This window comes from Pantherophis guttatus, chromosome 12, assembly GCF_059756535.1.
Source record: "Pantherophis guttatus breed Tessera chromosome 12, ASM5975653v1, whole genome shotgun sequence".
Classification (NCBI taxonomy): Eukaryota; Metazoa; Chordata; class Lepidosauria; order Squamata; family Colubridae; genus Pantherophis; species Pantherophis guttatus.
Window position 1 is genome coordinate 26,897,686 of NC_142074.1, and position 24,272 is coordinate 26,921,957.

General features: G+C 43.2%; 1 protein-coding gene across 2 annotated transcripts in view; it reads left to right on the top strand.

Moving 5' to 3' along the window:
* Positions 1–20,830, top strand: part of LOC117679671 (gamma-aminobutyric acid receptor subunit beta-4) — a 54,633-nt gene extending 33,803 nt beyond the window's left edge. The window contains exons 4-9 of one of the 2 annotated variants that reach the window (XM_034441823.3): positions 340–560; positions 9,551–9,633; positions 11,764–11,901; positions 14,389–14,541; positions 16,315–16,571; positions 17,958–20,830. In XM_034441823.3, the coding sequence (XP_034297714.1) occupies positions 340–560; positions 9,551–9,633; positions 11,764–11,901; positions 14,389–14,541; positions 16,315–16,571; positions 17,958–18,335 (1,230 nt within the window). In that variant the 3' untranslated portion in view covers positions 18,336–20,830. The remainder of the gene's footprint in view (positions 1–339; positions 561–9,550; positions 9,634–11,763; positions 11,902–14,388; positions 14,542–16,314; positions 16,572–17,957) is intronic. The other variant, XM_034441824.3, reaches the window with a different exon arrangement.
* Positions 20,831–24,272: the final 3,442 nt, after the last annotated feature.

Below are 24,272 nucleotides of genomic sequence, written 5' to 3' on the forward strand. Positions count from 1 at the left end.
TCTTCCATTGGTTGATTGTGCTAACTGTCAGAAAATGTCTCCTTATTTCTAGCTTGAATCTCTCCTTGATCAGTTTCCATCCATTATTCCTTGTCTGGCCTTCAGGTGCTTTGGAAAATAGGTTGATTCCCCTCCTCTCTGTGATAGCCCCTCAAATATTGGAACATTGTTAGACTAGCCATGCCCAGTTCCTGCAACCGTTCATTGTATGTTTTAGCCTCCAGAGACTCTCTGTAGAATCTTTTTTATAGTGTGGTGACCAAAACTGGATACAGTATTCTAGGTGTGATGGCCATTCTTCTGACATTTAGCCCATGGCTTCTCCACTTGTGTTCACAGGACTATACCATCACCATGTATTTCCAGCAAAGTTGGCGAGATAAGCGTCTAGCATATAGTGATCTAGCTCTAAATCTCACCCTGGATAATCGGGTGGCTGACCAGCTGTGGCTCCCCGACACATATTTCCTAAACGACAAGAAGTCCTTCCTGCATGGGGTAACAGTCAAGAACCGGATGATCCGACTTCACCCAGACGGGACTGTTCTTTATGGCTTGAGGTGAGTCTAAAAGAGAGCATTCAGTCTGAATTCTACCCTTTATGTTCTAGTGAAATGAGGAGAAAGCTGGCTTTTCTGTGGCGGGTTTGTATTGTGATTGTATTTTACAATATCAATATATTTTTCCAGTAATTTAGAAAAATGATCTGGGTTTGAATTATTTGTATGGTTCCCAAAGTTACCGTCAGCAGCATTTCAAAAAGGCTTTTGATTTTGTCTAAATCTAGAAATTAAAAATTGCGGTTTTCTCATAACTCAAAGCATTGCTTTGTGGCAATGCTGCAATGGTTTGTGGCCAAAATACATGAGTTACACATTGATCTCTAAATGGTTATTTCAGTTTGTACAGGACAATTGCAGTTTGCTGTCTTGGATAAAGTTTTGGCTTAAACCAAGCTAAGGGATTCCTTTTCATTTCCCGTTTCTGGTTTAAAAGAATGTGTGGTCTCCACCAGTGGTGGATTTCAAATTTTTTTACTACCGGTTCTGTGGGTGTGGCTTTGTGGGTGTGGCAGGGGAAGGTTACTGTAAAATCTTCATTCCCTCCCCACTCCAGGGGAAGGTTACTGCAAAATCCCATTTCCTCCTGATCAGCTGGGACTCGGGAGGCAGAGAATAGATGAGGGCAGGGCCAGTCAGAATTTTTACTACCGGTTCTCCGAACTACTCAAAATTTCCGCTACCGATTCTCCAGAACTGGTCAGAACCTGCTGAAACTCACCTCTGGTCTCCATGCAAGGGGGATAATTGAGTATAGTTGTAATGGTGCGTGGCTTTTAATAATCCATAAGAAGTATTCAGTTCAGATTGAATTCCTTTGTAGCAGAGAATTGTTTAGAAGCTATACTATGATCACCAGTGGCATAGGAGAGAGGTATAGTCCACCTAGCTAACCCATGCTAGAGGAAGATATTTGTTACAAGTGGCCAAGTCATTAGGGATAATACATAGTGGGGGATGGTTATCAGTGAGTCTGAACTGCACTAAAATTTGATCATGCAAAGCTGAGAATAAAACAGCTATCTGACTCAGCCACGGAGGAAATAAACAGTATAGTATAGCACTGAAAATGACAAAAATACAAGGGTAACTAAGAAAAGGCAGAGGTAATCAACTCCTTCAATTTGAGCGTCATATTTTTTGAGGAGGGGATATGCATCCCAGCAGGCTGTTAGGAAGAGCAGTGGTGAAATGTAAAATTTGTTACTACTGGTTCTGTGGGCGTGGCTTGGTGGTGGGGGTAATGTAACTGGGTGGGCGTGGCCAACTCTTTTTTTTTTACTTTTAAAATCATTTTTTCTACAACCTCTTCAGCCTCTGACAATCCCAGTGGAGCCGCGTGATCATCAGAGGCTTGTTTTTTTTTACTTTTAAAAGCATTTTTTTGGCCGAAGAGGTTGTAGAAAAAATGCTTTTAAAAGTAAAAAAAAAAAAGCCTCTGATGATCGTGCAGCTCAGCTGGGCATGGGGGGGGGGAGTGCAGGGATTTTTGCTACCGGTTCTCCAAACCACCCGCCACCATCGCTACCGGATCGAGAGATGCTCGGTCCGAACCGGGAGCATTTCGTCTCTGCTTGAGGGCATATATGGCTCTATGCCAGTATAGGAGATGCAGGGAAAGTATCAAAGAACTAGAGTGGATCACAAACTTCGTATGAATCAGCAACAAGCGACGTGGCTGCTAAAATGTCAAATTCTCTTATTGTTTGGGGCTGATAGGCAGCCATGTATCTCCGTTCTGAGTGAAGCGAGTGAGGCAGTGGTGCCCGGAGCCTGTGGGGGTCTGCCTGGGGAACGACAGACTTCCACTGAACCCTAGTCAGGTAGAGTGGCTGTGGGTGAGCCTCTCTGTGTCTGGGGTTTTATCATCTTTGGTCCTGGATGAGTCGTCTATAACTGAGCAAGCCATGGCCAGGAGACCCTTTGCGCCTTGTGCCAGTTATGCCCCCTTCCTGGGCAGGGAGCAGGGGTAGGTTTTACTTACCTTTACTACCGGTTCGCAGCGGGGCCGCGCGCACGCGCTTGCTTTGCTCGCATGCGCAGAAGCATTTTGATGATGTCAGGGTCGGTGGGCGGAGCCTCCCGCCGGTTTTACTACCGGTTCTATAGAACTGGTGCGAACCGGGGGCAACCCACCCCTGGCAGGGAGGGCCTCTGCTCGGTACGTATGCTCAAGCCATTTTCCAACTGTACTACTGCAATGTGCTCTACATGAGGGTACCCTCAGAGGGAAGCTCATACTGGTGTATAATGCAGCCGTGTGAACCATACTGGGTGCCCAAAGTATAACTGGGTGCCCAGAGGTATAACACCTCTGCTCCATGAAGTGCACTGGGTGCCAGTTTGCTTCCAGATCTAATTCAAGATGTTGATTATTACCTATAAAGCTCTACATGGCATTGAACCAGGCTGCTTGTGGAACTGGCTTCACCCCATTGTATCAGCCCTTCCCACTTGTTCAGGCAGGGAAGGCAGGCTACAGATCAGGGGTGGGTCCTACTTATCTTTACTACCGGTTCGCAACGGGAAGCTTCTGTGCATGTGCAGATTGCCGATGATGACATCCATGGTGGTGGCGGGGCCTCCTGCTGGTTTTACTACCGGTTCATGTGAACCGGTCTGAATCGGGGCAACCCACCACTGCTACAGATCCCATCAGTCAAAGAATTTGCACTTCTGTCACCGCCTCTGCATTATGGAACATCTTACCCCCCACAGGTGAGGCAAGCCCCCAGCCTCTTGGTCTTTCCCACAGGCTCAAAGCCCACTACCACCATGGGTCTGGTTGGCCCTATGGGAAACCCCCCCAGAGTGACACACACCCCTACCCTCCCCATCTTGGTTTTCTCCATATTTTGTAATATTATAATGTTTTATATTTTTAAATCTTAAATTATTTCATTTTAATGCTTAATTATATGAATTAAATTGTACACTGCCCAGAACCCCAATCTGAGGGAAGATGGCAGTTAAGGAATGTGAAATATAAACAAAGCTCCCCTATTGGGCAAGACAGTTGTGAAATCCAATTTTTTTTACTACCGGTTCTGTGTGCATGGCTTGGTGGGTGTGGTGTAGCTTGGTGGGCATGGCTTGGTGGGCGTGGCAGGGGAAGGATACTGCAAAATCCCCATTCCCTCCCCACTCCAGGGAAAGGATACTGCAAAATCCCCATTCCCTCCCCACTCTTGGGGGAAGGATATTACAAAATTCCCATTCCCTCCCCACTCCAGGGAAAGGATACTGCAAAATCCCCATTCCCTCCCCACTCCTGGGGAAGGATACTGCAAAATCCCCATTCCCTCCCCACTCCAGGGGAAGGATACTGCAAAATCTCCATTCCCATCCCACTCTGGGGCCAGCCAGAGGTGGTATTTGCTGGTTCTCTGAACTGCTCAAAATTTCCGGTTCTCCAGAACCTGTCAGAACCTGCTGGATTTCATCCCTGAGGCAAGATCATTGTTCTGCATTCGTCAGCTCCCACCTCAAGTATTCTGTGTCCAATAATGGGCATCATCACCCTTTTAAGAAAGAGGAAGAGGATCTGAATTGAATGGGATTATCAGGGAACCAGGAACTACATTCAAAGAAAAGAAAGTGGCCCCACAAGTGTGTCCTCCAAGGCAGGCCTGGAAGGATATCGTGCAGCAGGAGGTCAAGGTTTAATCCCCACAGTCCCCAAATTCAGGGCAGGGAGAGTTTGCTTGCAGCAGCAGTTTGAAGAGGGCATTTTTTTCTGACAATGTTCACCTGGAGGCTTTGCTTTAATTTCCAAAAGATGAGCATTTAAATAGGGAAACACATTTAATGGTGTTGCCTTCCTTTGAATGCAGTTATGTTTGTTATCACTCCCACTTGAGTATTTTTTTTACAATATTGTATACATTTTTAAACCATTTCCCCTTAATTCAGGACAGACACAAGAATCTCCCTATTGTTTGCTGCTTGTTGGCTTTGTCTGACCCAGAGGGTAAGGACTCCAACCTGCAATATGGAGGGTCGCGTGACCCCAGACCTTGCCCCAGACCTTGCTTCAAGTGAAAACCCTCTGAATCCACCACAGTAAGAGTAATCCACCAACCATAAAAAGTTAGGAATTGGTGGTTCTCTAAATGTTACTCCTCTGTCACTCTCAGAAAGCCAAGAGCTCTCTTGAATTCAAGGAAGGCCCAGGTTCTTCTTTTCCTCTATCTCCACATAGAGTGGGTGTCAGCAACTTGTGGCTCTGAAGCCGCATGTGGTTCTTTGGGCCCTCTGCTGTGGCTCCGTCGGGTGATCCCACCACTGGCTGCCCCCCCTCGCCCTCCCCCCAGTCACTCCTCGCCTGGCCTGAGAAGGTAAGGGCAATGGCAGGGGATGGAGAAGCGGCCATGGCAGAGAGAGAGAGGGGAGAGGGAGGGAGGGAGAGAGATGTCAAAAGGGTTTTGTGGTTTCCAGTGTTTTTTAATAACTGCTCTAATGACCACCTGGGTAGGCATGGCTAGGGGGTCATGTGACTGGTGGAAGTGAGTGAGGTTGGATTGGCCACGTCCACCCAGGTTTTGTGGCTCCCGGTGTTTTCTTTTCTGTGGGAAACCGGTCCAAATGGCTCTTTAAGGTTGCAGACCCCTGACATAGAGCACCAACCAATTTGTGACTCCTGTGGAGGGCTGAGCCTTCCTAGAAGAGATGCTCTAAGACCAGCTGCTGCCTCAGGGAGTTGCTCGCTTGCCGCTGGCAACCAGACCATCCCTGGGAACTGCAGCTAGCCTTTGCTTAGTCCCTCCCGGGAGGAAATACTCCCAGCCACTAGACAGCCATGCGCTGAACAGACCTCACCCACCCCCAGACTTTGGCAAATGATCCCGATTTACCCGAGGGCATGTTTTTCCTACGTTCCCCATCCCTTTGCACCTATTTATAGGGCATGAGACAGCAGCAGAGGCACCCTCAAGGCTCCCACTACAGAGAGATAAACTTATCAGGTCAGATAACTGCTGGTTATCTCCCTGTCTCCATCTTCCTGATTTTCCCTTTGCATTCTCATGGTCTACACCAGGGGTTGGCAACCTTAAACACTCAAAGAGCCATAAAGGTCCTAACCGGAAGCCCCCATTCAATTCTGGAGCCGACCAGAAGTCCGGTTCCCCCATCATAGTCTCCTCCTAGCGCGGCATCCTTTTTCCTCTCCTGACTGGCAGTCCAATTCCCCCACCATAGAATCTCCTTCTAGTGCGGCATCCTTTTTCCTCTACCTGTCCTAATTGAAAGCCCTATCAATTGTGGAGGCCACCAGCAACAGGGAGCCACAGCAGAGCGATGAAAGAGCCACATGCGGCTCCAGAGCTGCGGGTTGCAGACCCCTGATCTACACTCTTCTGCTGGTTGCAGTCACCTCATTGTCTTATTTCTCGCTCCATGTTCCTGGAAAAGCAAACACTCCCTTTAAATAGAGGACATGTTGCTCGAGGAGTGCCTTAAGCTCAGCCTCTGAACTGCACCCATTCGGAGACATTTGCCAGGGGCTGCTGAGAATCCTGCTTGAGGGAAACTGAGCCCTGACAATCAAGCTGAAGCTCCAGTCAGACATAGCCACACAAACTTCACAGAGGGCTTTAATTTAACTCAACTGCACTTGGATGCTGATTTTGTCTCCCAAGATGTGGGAGGGAGCTGGTTCCTCTGGCTGAGGCAAGAAACATGGGATTCCAGCCATTGCAACTAGAAACACAAGCATCTAAGGATGAAAGCAGCTCCTCGACGTCCAGATCAACATGAATGACAGAGCAAGGCTCTGAGCTACAGAATAAACTTCCAGGTACTTTCGTTCTTGAAAAGAGTAGGAACTTCTCTTGGACGGTTGTAACCAGCAGAGCCAATTAGATTAGAGTTCCTTTTGCATTGATGATGTTCCTTAGTTGGATAATGAAACATCTGCAAGAAAACAAACATGTTCAGAGAGCACCAAAGACCCCCACAGTTCAACCATCAAATATTCTCTTCTATTGGTTCCCATTTCTTGTTATGAAATGCTGCTTGTGCTGCCTTTTCTATGCAGGAATAAAAGATTGCAAGTAGAACCCATAGGAGGCTCTTCCTTGTTTTTTTTCAAAAAAAAAAAACAAGGTCAAAACTCCCTTGGCTTCAGGACAATCTTAACTTGTACCAATTTAGCTATCTAGAAAAGCTGTTGTGGTCTGCCAGCAGCCTGCGGAGCTCGCAGCAGAGTCGGACAGTGAGGAGGCTGGGGAGGACAATGGGCGAGTCCTGGAGTCTGGGGAAGGCCCAGACGAGGGCTCTGCGTTGGAGGCAGAGTTGGGGCCAGGGCCATCTGGGAGCATGCGCAGACTCCGGAGCCTCCAGAGGCGGATAGCAGAGAGGCAGAGGAACAGGAGGAGCCTGTTCCTAATGCACGCATGCAAAGAGCTGCCAGAAGGCAAGAGCAGCTAAAGCAAAAAGGATGACTCGGGAGTAAGGCCAGGAGATGATTGGCCCTCCCAGAAGGCTTAAAAGAGCAGCAATGGCTCTTGGGATCTTTGTAGGAAAGCAACGTTGCTACATTTGTTTCTTGTCAGCATCTCTTGCTTCTGAAGTTTGCCAAGAAAACCCTTTGGCAGGGTGCCAAACTAGACAAAGGTTGGTGATAAGGCTGTTTATGAAGAATTTTTTTTGGGACTTAATTTGGACTAAGCTGAGAATGAAGTAATTCTCAGCTGTTCTAATAAAACATGTTTGTTTAGGATTGATTGTGTCTGGTAATAACTACTTGGGCCTAGGTCACAACAATGTACTGCTAACCTGGGCGGTCTCGCAAGACAGCCACAAAAACTGACAGGGTATGTGAAAAGCCTGGTGGTTTTCAGGGTGGTGGCTGATTGAAGAACAAAGCAGTGAGACTAAGAAAAAACTCACTCTGAAATGCCTCCCCAGCCACAGTTTGCTATCTCAGCCCCAGCTGACTCCTGCTCAAAAGGTGACGTGAAGGAAATGTGGCACAGACAGGAGTGACAGAATCGGCCACAGTTACAGAGTTGAAATTTCCAAGTCTTCTGTGCTGGCAGTAATAAAAATGGAAAGATTCAGGATCAGTGCACAAAGTGCTATCTTTCCAGAAAAGCAAAAAATCTTCTGAAGAAGGTACCTCTCTGTCTGGCTTCATGCAACTGAGCCAAGACTCCAGTTCCAGAAGTCTTCTTGTGCTACTTATCAGATCAATAAGTGTTAGAGAACCTTTGAATGCAACAGAAGGATTACTCTGAAGTACTATTCATCGTTAGCCATCTTTATCAGTACCAGCTTTCTTTTGTCTGGATTTAGCTTGGACAACTCTGATTCTACCTAGTTGACATCTGTTCAGGCTGGAGGCAGTTGCTCCAATGCTTTGTTGGATAAAATGAGTTAAAATGCCTATTAAAGCCACAGAAAGCTATGCATGACCTCAGCTGGCAGCAATTTATAGAAATTTAAAACTGCCACGGTGATGATGATAATACTGAAGGACCCACTGCATCGTTCCCAAGATCATATGCCTTCATCACTGATCTGTTCATTGAACATACGCACCCTTCTGCACTCACCCACTAATTCATTGGAATTTTCTCTATGAAATCTATGACAGCTGTTTTTAAACTCTGGGGCAAAAACAACACGATCCAAAGTTTCCTGACAGGCCCAGCTATACTGGCAAGAAGGAATTCTTCAGATCAATTTTCAAAGGAACATCATTCAGCCAGGTAAACCAGCCACCTCCATCTCATGGTCACTACAAGAATCAGGTTGGAAAGGATGAAGGCAAGAAATAAAAGGGAGGGAGGGAGGACATTTTTTTTCCTAAAAAAAAATAAAACTGTGATGCATCAGTAATGGGATTCTTTAGAACCCTACCAAGGTATCTCCATTGCCACAATGAAGCAGGTGGGCCCAAAGCTTCTTGGTTACCCCAGATAAATCACTCAAGAGTTCCCAGAGTAGTCAGTTCCCAGCATCATGGCACAGCCATCGCAGACAGGGGAAGAATAACATAAGAAGGTGGTGCTGTCCAAAAAGCCTTCTCACTTGCTCACTGCATAGGCTGAGGGCAGCCCTGAGAAGAGACTCTCACCAGAGTAACCCCAAGGCTCCATCAGCTGATGACCTCAACTTCTACCTCCTGCATGATGGCCTTTCCCAGCTCTGCCAGCCAATCAGATTTCTGGAATTTCTCGCTTTGTAGTCCTCAACTTGTATCAACATTTTTGCTTTTCCATTGTTCAGGGTCCCTCTTCTCCTGAGGTTGTGCTCCTTTTTTAAGATCAAATTCATGCCACAACCCGTTTTGCAGGACACAAAGGCATCGCAAGAGTGCCTCATTCTGACTCCATGTTGCCCTCCAAAGCTCTGGCAAGGATCACTTTTGTGGCCTCTTGAACTGGTTATTTGATATTTATGGGTCTACAGCTGCCTTTTTTGTGGTAGTCAAATGCACTTGTATAACTTGTTTATGTAATTTGAAGATGGATGATTTGAGGGATTTAAGACTGTGGTTGGATTGCAGTACATTTACAGAAACCATGTTTGGCTAATCAAAATGCTTGATTAGATTTGGTTTTCATATGCCATTTGAAACTTAGTTTCGATTCAAGTCAATTGATCCTTTCTGATGTAGGTGTTTGTATTTTAAAAAATAACAACATATAACTAGATTTATTTCTGAGCTTTGCCTGCATGGTAACCAACATGAATGTCTCTTGTTCACTTACTGATTTTCTTCTTACAATTTCTTTCTGACCCTCCTAGCTTGTTTTGGTAGAGCTGCTGGGATGGCTGCAGTGAGTCACAAATTACTTTAAACTGTGCTGTTGATGCTGTGTAGCACAGCCAGTCTCTTCCTCTCATCATCCCCCACCTCATGTACACACCTACCCTACACTCTCTTTTTGGTTGTCATAGGAACAGCAACCCACCATGTTAACTTTCTCTTTCTCCCTTCTTTCTTTCCTTCTCCCCCCACCTCCCCTCCACCCTCTGCCCAGAATCACTACCACGGCTGCTTGCATGATGGACTTAAGGAGATACCCCCTTGATCAGCAAAATTGCACTTTGGAAATTGAGAGCTGTGAGTACCAGCTTGGTCTGGAATGGGCTTCCCCAGTGAGTTTGAAGAGGAACATGGGCTGAGGGTGGGTGGGTAGGGAGACCCTTCTTTGCCTGCCTGCCTTTGACACTTACCCTGCCACTGCGGAAGTCTCTTCCTCCTTTGCTTGCAGAATGCTATTTTGTCTCCTTTCCTACTGAGTAGGACTAAGTGGGGGTCTGATGTGGGCATCTGTCAATTTTCTACAAATACATGTTTTAAAGGGGGGTGGGGTTCCCCCCACAGATTCAAAACCAATCACCTTTGAGTGTGTGTGGAGGTGTTATTGCAAAACTAAGGTGCTGGATTGTCTTCAGAGTGCAGAAAGTGCACACTTGCCCGGTGGCACAGAAACACCTCCCCATTTTAATGACCTCCTGTAATTGGGTGAGAGGCTTCTGCTGTTTGCCAGAGGGGAAGGTGTTGGCTAGCTGCCATCCAGGCAAAGGGGTCTGGTTATGGCTGTCCGGACTGGTCCCACCTCCAGCCAGACATGCTCAGCCGCCTGGGATCTGCCTGCAGCTTCAGCGGAGCAGATAGCACGAGGCTCCTGCACATCCCATGGGCCCAGGTTCATTGCCGCCAAGGAACTTGCCCTTTGCCCTGCTCCTCTTCTGCAGCCGCAGCCAACAGGGGCCTCCAGCTGGAAAAGGAGCCCTTTCCCCCGCTGGGCTCAGGAGGGTAATGCTGAGAGTGAGGGCTTCCCCCTTTCGGCCCCCTCGTCCTGGGAGAGCCACATTCATATGTTATGCCTGCCAAGTGAGGCCGCAACGGGAGTCGTAGGAACCTGATGCTGCACCTTAAAGTGAGGCTCACTGTCCTCGGTGAAAATGTGCTTGACAGCTGCCCCCCCTCCCCCCCGGGCAATCCAGTATTGGGCAGAAGGGTGCAGCCAGTCTGGAAGCCGGGATGACCCTGACTTGTGCGCTTCGATGCAGGCAAGGCCGGGCAAGAGGCGGGGTGGGAAACGAGCCAGACTCCTCTTGAGATTCCAGAGAACCAGGGCAGCTTTAACTGGGATGAGCGATCCTACAGGTTGGGGTGTAAGCGTGCATGATGGGAAGGTACAAGAGGCAGCCCCTTACACACCCACAGACACCCGTGTGGGGTGGAGTGGGGAGGAACTCCTGTAGTTAGATGTTCTTTTGTCATTCATCAGAGTTCCCAAACCTTTCTCACCCTTGTCCCAAAGGTGCTTTTTTCAGGAGGCAACTGGACTTTCTTGTTTTTTGTTTTTGTTTTCTTTTGAAGACGTTTCGATTCTCATCTAAGAAACTTCTTCAGCTCTGACAGGATAGTGTGGAATGGAAGGATTTATATTCCTTGCAGACAGCTAGTAATCTGCATTCTTTTGGTGGGGTCGTTGAAGGACGTCGAGGTTTATCTGTGTCCTCAGGATCACCTGAGCGATGCTCCTGGTTCCTATAGCCTGCAATTCCCCCCCCCTCTGGAAATCTATTCCTACTCCCACATCATTCAAAGGGTGCTCATCCCAAATTGTACAGCTAAAAGCCTGTAGAGATTCTCAGTCATTCAGGTCATGGTTGTCCCAAAGGTGCTTTTTCTTTCAAAAGAAAAGACAAAAAAGTCTAGTTGCCTCCTGAAAAAGCACCTTTGGGACAATCATGATGTGAGTGACTGAGAATCTCTACCGGCCTTTCTCATCCTTGGAGATATTTGAGTGGGAAAACCCCTTATTTTCTCTCCCCCCTGCTCTTCTCTTCATTTAGGAAGGGGAAGGTGCAATTCCTAGGGCTGGAGCAAGTTTAGCAGACTGAGTTTGCCCTCTGTGTTGGTTTGGGGGGGTGAGGTGACTTGGAAAGATATCTTCCCCAAACCAGTAAGGCTAAGATTTCCCAGTTGCCATCCCTGGAAAGTATGAGAGCTGCAACAGGTTCTTCACAAGGAGAGAAAAATGCTTTCTTTTTGCAGAAGGACTTTATGTTTACGTTTGTGACAGCTACTAAATCCTAATAGCACTAATATAAATCAGCGTACACCAGTATGATGCTAACTTGTGGCCTATGAGCCTGTGGTTCCCACATCCTCTGACTATTCAGAAATACTCTGCAGGCTTTGCATTGACTCTCTCTGCGCTCCTCTTTTCTCCAGATGGCTACACAGTTGATGACATCGTGTTCTTTTGGCAAGGGAATAATTCAGCTGTGACAGGGATGGAGGTCCTCGAGCTGCCCCAGTTCACCATCATTGAGCAAAGGCTTGTCACCAGAGAAGTGAACTTTACCACAGGTGAGTTCTTCCTTCCTTCCCATAGAATAGAATAGAATAGAATAGAATAGAATAGAATAGAATAGAATAGAATAGAATAGAATAGAATAGAATAAATTTTTTTTAAAAAAAATTGTAATTTTATTATAACACATATATGACATTCACATAACATACAACATATAAATATCTTGTCATTTTTAAGCATCGTTTCATCATGGCCTTCCTTCTGTTATTTTGTCTGTTTCCCCCTATGTCTTCATTTCATTCCTCTCTTTTTTTCCCCGCCCCCATTATCCTTAGAATAGAATAGAATTTTTTATTGGCCAAGTGTGATTGGACACACAAGGAATTAGTCTTGGTGCATAAGGTCTCAGTGTACATAAAAGAAAAGATACTTTCATCAAGAATCATAAGGTACAACACTTAATGATAGTCATAGGGTACAAATAAGCAATCAGGAAACAATATCAATATAAATCGTAAGGATACAAGCAACAAAATTACAGTCATACAGTCATAAGTGGAAGGAGATGGGCGGTGGGAACGATTAGAAGATTAATAGTAGTGCAGACTTAGTGAATAGTTTGACAGTGTTGAGGGAATTATTTGTTTAGCAGAGTGATGGCGTTCTGGAAAAAACTGTTCTTGTGTCTAGCTGTTCTGGTGTGCAGTGTCATACAATTACTTGGGGCAGCAAGGCCCTGATGTAAACACTGAGAGATTTAGTTAAGCACACAAGGCAAAGACCTAGCTCCCTAGAGTAGACTTCAAAGTTGAGGAGAGGAAGAGGTGACCAGCAGCAAGAGGAACAGGCTCAGTTACAGTGGCGTTGAGTTCACCCTTGGAAGTCCTGACGACCAAGGGAAGGGCAGATCAGCAGGGGGAACATTATGTGGTATGTAGGAGCAGAACATGACTTGATGGCACACAATCCATCGGTCTTGGCCAGACATTTTCCATCAGAGCAGGTAATAAGGTGCCTAACTCTTCTCCCCATTTCTGGTTGCATGTGCTTCTCTTTCTGTTGGTCCTGCTTCATAGTATAGGATTGGATTTTGTCTGCTGTATTCCCTAAAAATGGGGGGAGGCTACCTGTGGATGTCAGCAAGTTCCAAAAAGCATCTGGATGTGGCTCAATTAGCCCACCAAGTGTGGATGCTTATGAGTAATCTGTGAGGTGGGGGTGGGGGGAAATGAATCAATGAATGAGCCTATCTCCTCACATGTTTCTGGTAGCGCAGTGGCTAAAGTGCAGTATTGCAGGCTAACTCATGGCTCATTCCAGCAGTTTGATTCTGAAGGGCTCAAGGTTGACTCAGCCTTCCATCCTTCCGAGGGAGGTGGGTAAAATAAGGACCCAGATTGTTGGGGACAATATGCTGTCTCTGTAAAACTGTTTAGAGGGGACTGTGAAGCACTGTGAAGCGGTATATGAGTCTAAGTGCTATTGCTACTGCTGTTAACTTTTGCTGCTGTTTGGGAGAAACTGAGGCTGTCTTTAGAGCTGTGGGGTGAGCTGCATTTCTGCCCAGCTGCAGCTGTCTTTCCCAAATGCAGACAGTAACCCTAGCTTCATTCTGTCACCAACCTTGACTAGATAATCATTTGGGTCCCTTTAGGTTAGACTATACTACAATTGCTTTGAAGACTGAGAGATCTATTTAGCTGAAGCAATTTTCATAACCTTCCTATTTCACAGAGCCTCCTTCTTTCCCTCCCAAAGCGTATCTTTCTTTGCCAAGTTAGCTTCATTGTTTACTAGTCATTACTACTGTTACTGTGCTGCCCAATTAAACTATTGTAATACTGCAATAAATGTCATTCACAACCAATACCATCAATTAAAATCCATACTTAAACTAATCATTAAAGTGCATAGACAAAAATAAAAATTAAACAACTAAGGTTTATTGTTTCATTGCAAGGAGTATTTTGAAAAGGGTTAAGGGTTAATAAATACAAATGCAACTCCTTTTGTCTCAAAACATATGCTGGTTGTAGGGAGTAATGAAAAAGGATGAGAGATGGTTAGAAAGGAGCAGATAAAAAGAGTTTTAGTTGTCAGTTGCTCTTCTGATGGGGCTTAGAGCGATTCCCCAGATGACTGGTCTCTGCAGGGAGTTCTGAGGCCTCTTGGGATCAGGTTGCACCCCCCCACACCTTTGGCTGAGCATTGCAGGATTTTATAATTTACATGGCTGTGAAATAGATGGTTGCTGCTATTTACACAACTGGCACAATTTCATTGCTAGAAAGGGCTGGAAGGACATAGGAAGATTAATCTTTGTTCTATTCAAGCAGAACAGAAAACAAACAGTTAGATTACAATTGTCATTTTATATTGTGGCTGCTTATTTCTCATCTAGATTTACTTACCATCTATTGGACAGCGTATAATGATTACTTTGATGTTGAATTCTGTGCTGAGAAAAACTAGAAATTTCCACTGACATGATTCCAAGATCTTCTCATTATACTGTTTTTTTCCCCTTGTTTATTTGGTAGGTTCCTATCTTCGCTTGTCACTCAGCTTTCGAATAAAACGGAACATCGGTTATTTCATCCTTCAGACATACATGCCTTCCATTCTCATCACGATTCTTTCCTGGGTCTCTTTCTGGATTAATTACGATGCCTCTGCAGCCCGGGTTGCCCTAGGTAGGTCTTCAGATTGACATTGATTTAAGACTGAATTGGCTACAACAGAAGAAGAATGAATGAATCATGAATGTTTCAAAAAATTGGGAAAGTTTTCTAAAGGTTTGTAGCAGTAAGCTGTAGGTGGGCTACAAAGGTAGCCAAGAAATTTCTGGGTTTTTTTTCACAGATTGTTTCTTGGGGATGTAAGTATATCAATAATGCTCTTTTCTCAGAAGCTCTACAACATCTATTTCTTTTCTCTGTGTAAATTGAGAGGCTAACGCAAACAAGAAAATGTTGTTCAACTTTGAAGTCAGGGCCTTGGCTATCATTAATAAGCCATCTACCTCTACAGGAGTCGGGCATCCATTTAATTTAAGTAAATGATGATAAACAATATTTCTCCCTCCCAACTAATTATGGGAAACAATATGACCCTACCATTTTTTAAAATTATATCTAGTATACCCGCTGAATTCCATTGTAGGTATGACTACCAATCTTCAGGGTTATTTTGTTATCTGCACAATCACTCAGTTTTGTGATAAGTAAAATGCGGGGCAAGTCTGATTTGGGTAAGGATAAGGGCTGGGGCTACAGTTGGTCAAAATATTACTGGGACAAGAATTAAAAGAATCTGGATAAGATAAATGTTTTTTTAAAAAAAACATTTAAAAGTGAAATATCAGTTATATTAATATTTTTAATTGCCTTTTAAAAGAACGAACCCTGGAAATTAAACTTGTAAGTGATTTGAACTTCAACAGTTCAGATTATTATTCATATTTTGGTTCATCACACAGTCAGCCAGATGTTTGCACTAGATTTGTTATTTTTGTCTATCTGCTGAGCTGGGATAGGCAGATGTGGATGTTTGATGGTCCTAAAGGTCTCATCTCAGGATGGAAGCTCTTCTGAGCAAAACTGCCTTTTGCAATTGACTGGTAGTGATTTTGTCAATGCCCCTGGTGCTTCAAGCGATGCTCCAGTCAATTGTACACAAGGCACCCATTGCTATTGTGTACTGTCTTGGTTTTTCTTTTGCCATTTCTATTTGCAGGTTTTTGTATTTTATTATTCTTATTTTGATTATTATTCTGCCCAGTTGACAGCAATTCTGGGAAATTTACGAATGTTTTAAAACATTGTGTTTTAAAACACAAAGAGCAACATTGCTCTTTTTAACATTGTGTTAAAAACACAAAGAGCAACAAAAGCAAAGTTAAAGATAGCAGGATGACAAACCAGGTGGGAACAAATGAAAACAATCTAATTTAAGAGGAGACTTCAATCCTTTCTCATCAAAGATTTAGGTGAAGAGCCAAATCTTCAGGGGCATGCCATAAAAATGCCAAACCCAGTCTAAACATCTGGCTAACTGTTCCACCAACAATAATAATATGCCACTCAACTCCCTGCACCTCTGTATCAATGTATGCCCAAACTCACAAGACTTGTATTGTGGATCTTGTACAGTATTGTCAAGTAGATGACAGAGCAACCTGAGACTTGTTACAGTGATTACCGGTACTTAATCCAGAATCCGACCACAAAAGGGGCAGGCTGCGGGGGCCCTGAGGAGAGGCGCTCCAGCCAGGAATCAGCTTTTGCAGAATTAGCACAGGCTTTTCACACAATCATCCCTCCCTGGTGTCCTGTGTTTTTTTTTTTTTAATTGTCTCCAAAAGTATTTTAAAAAGGTGCTGTGCAGCTGCCCTTGCTCCACTGAAAATCTTTCCCCAACAATCAGTTTGAAAGCACTAAATGTGTGTCTGAACTCTCCCTCCACAGGGGTCACCACAGTCCTCACCATGACGACCATCAACACGCACCTTCGGGAAACCCTGCCCAAAATCCCCTATGTCAAAGCCATTGACGTCTATCTCATGGGCTGCTTTGTCTTTGTGTTCCTGGCGCTCCTGGAATATGCCTTCGTCAACTACATTTTCTTCGGCCGGGGCCCCCGGCAGCAGAAGAAACAGAGCGAGCGTCTCAACAAGGCAACGAACGAGAAGCACCGCTATGAGGAAAAGCGGGTGAGAGAGCAGGTTGGTTGCCTTCCTCATTGCAGAATTCCAGGCAAAGTACAGGTGGCATCTTGTGAGTGTTAAGTGTAGAGAGAAAGGAGGAAGATTTTAAAGGTTACATTTTCCTTTGACAAACATTTATACAATTCATCATTCATTCCAATCTTCCATTAATCATTATCTTTATAGAGAAAAAACATACCTATACAAATTTCTTAAATACTCCTTGGCTTGTAGCATTCCCTTAGTTTAGTTTCATCCTAAAGCTTTTATCACTTTTATTCTTCATTCTGCTCCTCTTTGGGGTTTTCTTTACTACCTTCTATTTTTCTCTTTATAAAGATTATACCTTCCTCACTTTTTGGAGCAATCCTTTTCTTAGATGCAGGTTTTCTAATCCAGAGTCTCTTTCATTTTGTCCTTCCACCAAGTGTGGAAAAATATCTCTATTTTTCATTTATTCTATTGGGTTACTTGTTCATACATAATGTTTGCTTTCTCTTCCTGCAAACGCTTTACAGGTAGTTCTTAGATTACAACCATACATTCAGCGACGGTTCAGAGATGACAGCACTGAATAAATAATATTCACATCCAGTCCTTGAAATGCAAGTCATTAAACATTCCTCATGGCCACATATTCATGATTTTTGATGCTCCCTGTTGGCTTCCTATGAGCAAAACAGCGAGGAAGGCAGTAGGAAGGTAGAAGTCATGAGGTCCTCTCTTAATGACCCACAGAGCCCTTGGATTACAACAGTAACCAGGACTGCTGGAATTGCCATTGCTAAGTGACATGGTCAGATGGTATCTGTCAGCGTTCCAGAAACCCCCCAACTCCAAGTAAAACTCTGAAGCAAGCATTTTCCAAAGTTCTATTTACTAGAATAGGTAAACTGGCACAGCTGGGAAAACCGGAATCTGAGAGGTCCGGGTTTTCCCTCAGTAAATCAAACCCCCCAAATCATCCCCTCACTCCTCAGATGACCACATGCTCCAATTACCATCCGTCCCATCTCGAGACATCACCCCGACCACTCCTTCTCCAGATGCAGGATCGCCCTAACCTTGACCGACAGGAAGAAAGCTATTATGTCTACAGACCACCCCTCTACTAAATCCCCCCTCCTACTTTCCCACACATGAGAAGGTGGCAGCGTGAAAGCTTCCGGCCTAATAAGGCTTCCAAAACTGACAGCATCACTTAGCAATGGAAAATTTGGTCTCAATTGTCAGTGGTAACCTGAGGACTATCTGTACTTTCACACTTGATTCTTTCCATGCAAATCTGTGAAAAAGCTGCTCAAATGAATGTATCATTTATGACATCAACACCTGTGTTCAGGTATCATCCATTGTACAGATGAAATGTTAATACTGTGCAATATCTCTGACCCTTTTTTTCAGGTGGACCCTTATGGCAACATTCTTCTCAGCTCTTTGGAAATGAACAATGAATTATTAGCATCTGATATGATGACAACAGGAGGAGAATCACGAAACTCTGTCATGTCCTATGAAGGATCAGGAATCCAGTTCCGCAAACAGCTGGGACCCCGAGATGGTTTTGGACACCACCCACCGCTAGAACGCCACGTCCCATTGACCCATCATGCGGCAGCCCGTAATCGTGCCAACTGCCGACTCCGCCGACGATCATCCAAGCTGAAGCTCAAAATTCCTGACCTGGCAGATGTCAGCACCATTGACAAATGGTCAAGGATCATTTTCCCCATCACTTTTGGATTCTTCAACCTGGTTTACTGGTTGTACTATGTAAATTGATGCCTGCAGACCAGAGGAAGAATAGGGGGAGACACTCAAGACTATGACAACAACACAGGAGTGTGGCGATCTTTGGGGTTTGGTTATTCTCTTGATTATGACCAATTTTTCACTCCATCCCCACCTTTGATTTACATTTCTGCAAATCGTTATTCCTCTTTTCAGCACATGATGCGCACACAGAGTTTGTGTGGTGGGCTACGTGGGTTTGTTGAAGGGGGAGGGAATGGTTTTCAGGGATTTTCCTACCTTCCCTCCCTCCCCCTCTCTCTTATGCTTGAAATACTTCACCCCCAGGGATGGATAGGGGGGAGATAATCTCTGTCTCTTTTAATTCATTATTGCAGCTAGTTTAGTTATTAGGGTAGTCTTGCAAAAGTTAGCTCTAGAATATGTTGGCAAATGCCTGGCCATCATCTCCATTGACTCGCAGATTGTGCAGTTCCTTACCTGTGAGGTTATTCCAAGAGTTTTTCTTTCTTCATGGATTCTTTTGAAAGACATTCGTCCACAGTATGAGTTTCCTTTGTTTTGTCTCACCTTCTATCTTATAGGTGCATAAGGGTTTGTTTAAAACAATCGAACCCTTATTTTGCAACTGTTTGGGCAGAAAGGGGAAATTACCAATGGGGGAGGGGGGGACATCTGCTGTGAGTATGTTGAGGACAAAGGCATGTTTGCAAGATGCATTTACGACTTTCAGACTTTGGGGAGTGTTTGCTTTCCTGGAGTATGTGTATACCTTCTGGGGTGAGGGAGGAATTTGTATCTTCCATTGGTGGAATAGAACCGAGAGTCCTAGGAATAAAGGAAGGCGGCGATGGCGATGGCTGCTCTGTATCCCTCCTTCAGGTTGACTTTGCCCAGGTTGAGTGGGCCCCTTTGGGGCTGCCACAGCTTTCCCTGCCACTGTCCTTATTTCTTGATGCCAGAGATGGGCTTGAAAACATCTCTGGTGGCAGTAAAGTTTAGATAGATCCTTTCTACAGCTCTTTTTATAATCTCTTTTGATTGGATGTAATGTAACCTAGGAATAGAGTCCATGAAGTTATAATGATTTGCAAATTCCAATGAGCAAAATTGTGGCCCATGATCTGTTGTTTAATTATTTTTATTTTATTACTTTATTTTGTCTTCGATTTTATTTACAGAATAACAGTTGGAAAGGACCTTCGAGGTCTTATAGTCCAACCTTCTGCTCAGGCAGGAAACCCTCCATCATTTCAGACAAATGGTTGTCCAATCTCTTCTTATAAACTTCTAGTGATGGAGCACCACAACTTCTGGAGGCAAGTTGTACCACTGATCAATTGTGCTGTCAGGAAATTTCCCCTTAGTTCTAGATTGCTTCTCTCCTTGATTAGTTTCCATCCGCTGCTTCTTGTCCTGCCTTCAGGTGCTTTGGAAAATAGTTTGACTCCCGCTTCTTTGTGGCAGCCCCTGAGATATTGGAACACTGCTATCCTGTCACCCCTAATCCTTCTTTTCATAAAACTAATCATATCCAGTTCCAGCATCCGTTCTTCATATGTTTTAGCCTCTGGTCCCCTAATCATCTTTGTTGCTCTTCTCTGCACATCTTTTTTACATTGTGGCTACACAATGTAAAATTTATACAAAATGTATAATGTACAAAATTATACAATGTAATTGTATAATGTAAAATTTATTTAATTTATAGGCTGCCCCACTTCCAAACAACTCTGATCGGCTGACAATTAAAAAACAACTTATTAAAAGAAACACAATAGAAAAGCAAATCCAAAAACATCAAGATAAATAAAGCTAAGTAAAACAATATCTTCAGAGATTCCACAATTTATGAAAAGAGATAACGCAAAATTATTATTTGATTAAACAAAAATTCTACGCAAACTTCACAAAATTTAGAAAAACAACCAAAATGTTTTTAAAATTCAAATATAGTCACTTCCAACTTCTGCTAAGATCTCAGAAACTAATCCAATTTCTAATTTCTGAACTAATTTCTGTTGATGCTTTATTTTTCTGAAAATCTGATATACCTTGTACATTATCTTTGGAATATTCACACCTAGCCAAAAGAAAGCCTTTAAAGGTCTTCTATATATTATTTTCAAATTCTTACTGCTAGCTGTTCAAGTATGATCACTGTATCATTCTTGAAAAGTAAATGTTTAACTTCTTTCTTTAATTCTAGTATTTTTTTACATTCTCTGGAAGGTCTTTCCTTTTTGAGACATGCTCATTTTGATTTTCATTTCATTCTTCTGAATAATTGTAACAGTCTATCATTTAATGTAGCATCTTTAAATTCTTCCACTTTTCTGTCATAAAGAAGGCATCCTGTACACTGCGGTATCTTTGTTTTGTAAAAGACCTCCGGACAAGCAAACCACATGCAATTACTGGCTATTTCCAGATTTAAACATTTCTTGTGATCGCTACATTAATAGCCAGGTTTGGATTCCTACACATGAACGGTATAACAGTTCCTTAAAAATAGCTTGCAAAGATTTACGATCAAGTCTCTAGTGGAAGTTATTTTCTGGAAATAGAATTCTTGTAGATCCAAAAATGATAGCTAGCATTTCTTTTTCTATCTGAGAATAATTTTGTTGTCCTTCACCCATGGCTTTAGAGAGATGCCAGAGGAAATCTTCCTGGTAGCAATACTGCATCTAAATCAGATGCGCTGGCATCTACCGACGACACAGTTTTTCACCTTATATAGTAACACGGGTGCCTTTGATAACAACTCTCTTAATTTATTAAATTTATCTTCATCAATTGGCATCCACTGTAATTCCATTTCTGGAAGATGTTTTGCTAAATAATTGGCCATACTTAAATATCGCTCAGTACATTAACCATAGTTTCAATCTTCATTTTATCAGGTTTCACAGCACTGCAATTAACATATGCCCCAAATACTTCACCTCATTTAATCTAAGCATATATTTTCATTTATTTTATTTTATTTTTTTCTCCAACTTTTTGAAAGCTTGTTGATTTTTGTGTTCTTGTTTATCCTTAACCTGTGCCAGAACATCATCATTAAATGTCACAAAGCACTGCTTCTAAATCATATAGAATCTGCGGCATTTTATAGACTTCTGGGGAAAAAAGAAATACCAAATAAACTTTTAAATTTGTACTTATCGGATTTTAAAAATTCATATCTCCAAACTCCTGTAATCTAACTGCATTTTTTTAAAAAGCTACTTGCATTGAAAACCATAAACCTCTGTGTTCCTACGAATTCTTCTTCTACAGTTAGTAATAGTGTTTTCTTAAAATAGCTTTATTTAAATTCCTGGAACCAAAACATATCTTTGTTTCCATCCTGGTTTCTCCATAATTAGTACTCAGTTTACTCATTCAGTAGAGTCATCCACTTTTATTACAACCCCTGTGTTCCATTCTATTCAGTTCTTGTTCCATTTTTATGATTGCTGGACTATTTCTTGGTGCACAGGAAGTACTTGTTAATTCAATTTGATTCATTTCATTTCATTTCAATTCAATTCAATAACGTCCTGTTAGGTATCCTAACTAAAAATTAATTTTTAAATGCGTATGCTGTACTACACGTGAATTTAAAATTCTACTTCTTGTAAAAACTCTCAATACAAGATTTAAATGAATTACTGTGCTTAACCTAAAGTAGTCCTTGTTTTAAAATCCACAACTAGAGCTTTAATATCAAACTCATAACTTATACCTGCAATTTATTTCACATTTCCCCCCGCCCTGGAACTGCTCAATAAGACCCAGCATTTACTTATGCCCCTGTAAATCTTAACATTTCAATTTTGTAACAATCTATAATTAAATAAACAACCCGTTCTTCTTTTATTCCCTCTAGTTAAAAAAACTCTGGTCAAAAGTTCTTCTTCATTCAGAGCACATAAGATGTTTGCCATTAGTTCTATACAGCTTTGCAAAATGAAGGAGCTTTTCTGTACCTCAACAGCCGGGCAGGTTGTTTCAGGAGGATAAACTCTAGGTAGGTGTTTCCATTCTCTGGCCTTTGGCATCCAAAGGGATTGCAAAGATGTAGCTTTTGTTGAGTTTAACGTTTTACTGCTCAGAATTTCAGTTTCCTTTTCACTGAGTTACAGCTTACTCCTCAGCTCTACAGACATCAACAGCATCTTCCAACATTAATCATCTTTCGGTAACTCTTTGGGGATTCATTCGGGGATGGGTTCTACTTACCTTTACTACCGGTTCGCAACAGGGCCACGCGCGCGCTCTTCTGCGCATGCGCAGAAGCTTCTTGATGACCTCCGGGTCAGTGGGCGGAGCCTCCCACCGATTTTACTACCGGTTCTTGCGAACCGGTCTGAACCGGGGGCAACCCACCACTGGTTTCATTCCATACACGATACCATTTTTAAAAAGTTCCCCCAAAATGCGCTGCAAGTTTTAATTCCGTTATAGAATGGTTAATATCTCCTTTTTGTTCCTTTGCAGGCCTTTCACAATGTAATATTCTCAGTCAATACACAGTTATTTTCGCGTTTCTCAAACAACGTTTGCAGACTCCTGGTCAGACTTTGGTTGCCTCATCTCCAGCAACATGCAGAAACAGACTGCCTGTAATTTCTCGTTCTTTGCGTTAAGTCCACTACACCCACAATGCAGCTCAAGTCTTTGCCACCATTTTCTCCTGTTTTCGGCACACGTCCTGCAAAACCTAACCTATCTGGGACTGCAGCTGATCTGTACTAGAAATCCCAAATTTTCTCAGTTTCCTTTTTATATCGTGCTAGATTTGTTCCACAACGGCAAACAGAAATAACCAAAATCCTTATCTCATACTCCTGTAAGTTTTACTGCTCCCAAGTTTACATTAGGTATAAAAAGCTGCTTGTCAGCACCCAGAGGTAACTCTTTTAATCTCATCTACCCCAGTTATAATTTTCCTTCCAAGAGGTACAACTTGTAACCACCCCAACTCTCACGGTGGCCACACTGATGCCCAAATCTGAAAGGAGCCAGGAGGGTCTCCGCAGTTGGAGGTCAGCTGCAGTTAGAACAACCAGAAGTTAACATTGCTCCACTTTTCTCTGGGTGTGGAAATCTGTACGGGAAATCAAATAATTATGTCCGGAGGTCTCTATGAAGTAATTGTCAATAGTAATGACCCCACAAGAATGTGTGTGCCAACAGAATATTAACCGATGAAGGAATCCTTTATTTTCTTATTTTCTCAACCTTGCAAATAGACAAATTTTCCTTCATCTGTGCAGTTAAAATTGCTCCAAGTCCAGCTCTTGACATACATAATCTAGGAAAGTGTGTACTTCCAAACAAAAACCAAAAACCTGGCCTTGACCATGGGAAAGGGAGAATCGTTGAGTTGCTGTGACTTAGCACTATTTGGACAAAGATTTCAGCTACCCAAGGCAGTCGTGTCTGTCCACTTCTACTGTCTCTACACCCAACCCCATAATTAACATCCTTTTAATAACCGCAGCCAGTTCTCATTTGACTCTATCAAAACGGCTCAATTTCTGTTCATTAGTTTGCCAGTCAAAAAATCACAAGGCCATCTTCCTGACAGTTGTGGGGCAGCCAGGAGCTTCCTGGGCACCACTCTTTCTATCTTGATTCTTGTTGTGCTTGTTTTCTAGGTCACCCTTGATCAGCTTTTCAAAACATTTTTGTTCTATCTTCTTTGATGCATGCAAAGAGTTGAGATTTAATCTGCTTCTCTAATGCTGGAGAAGTAAGACAGAAGAGAATAGGAGCAGAAAAGATCTTGATGATAACGCTTGATGAGTCTGCTGATCATCCTGGACTAGTCAAAACTCAGGATGAAGTATTTCCATCGCAATTCCTTTTTGTGGAGAGAGGAGGAGAAAGAAAAATAATAATAAATAATGTCAGAACTCTCAGGACAGCACAAACTATAGGTATGCTTTGTTTTCTTCTGCTGGCACAAAATAG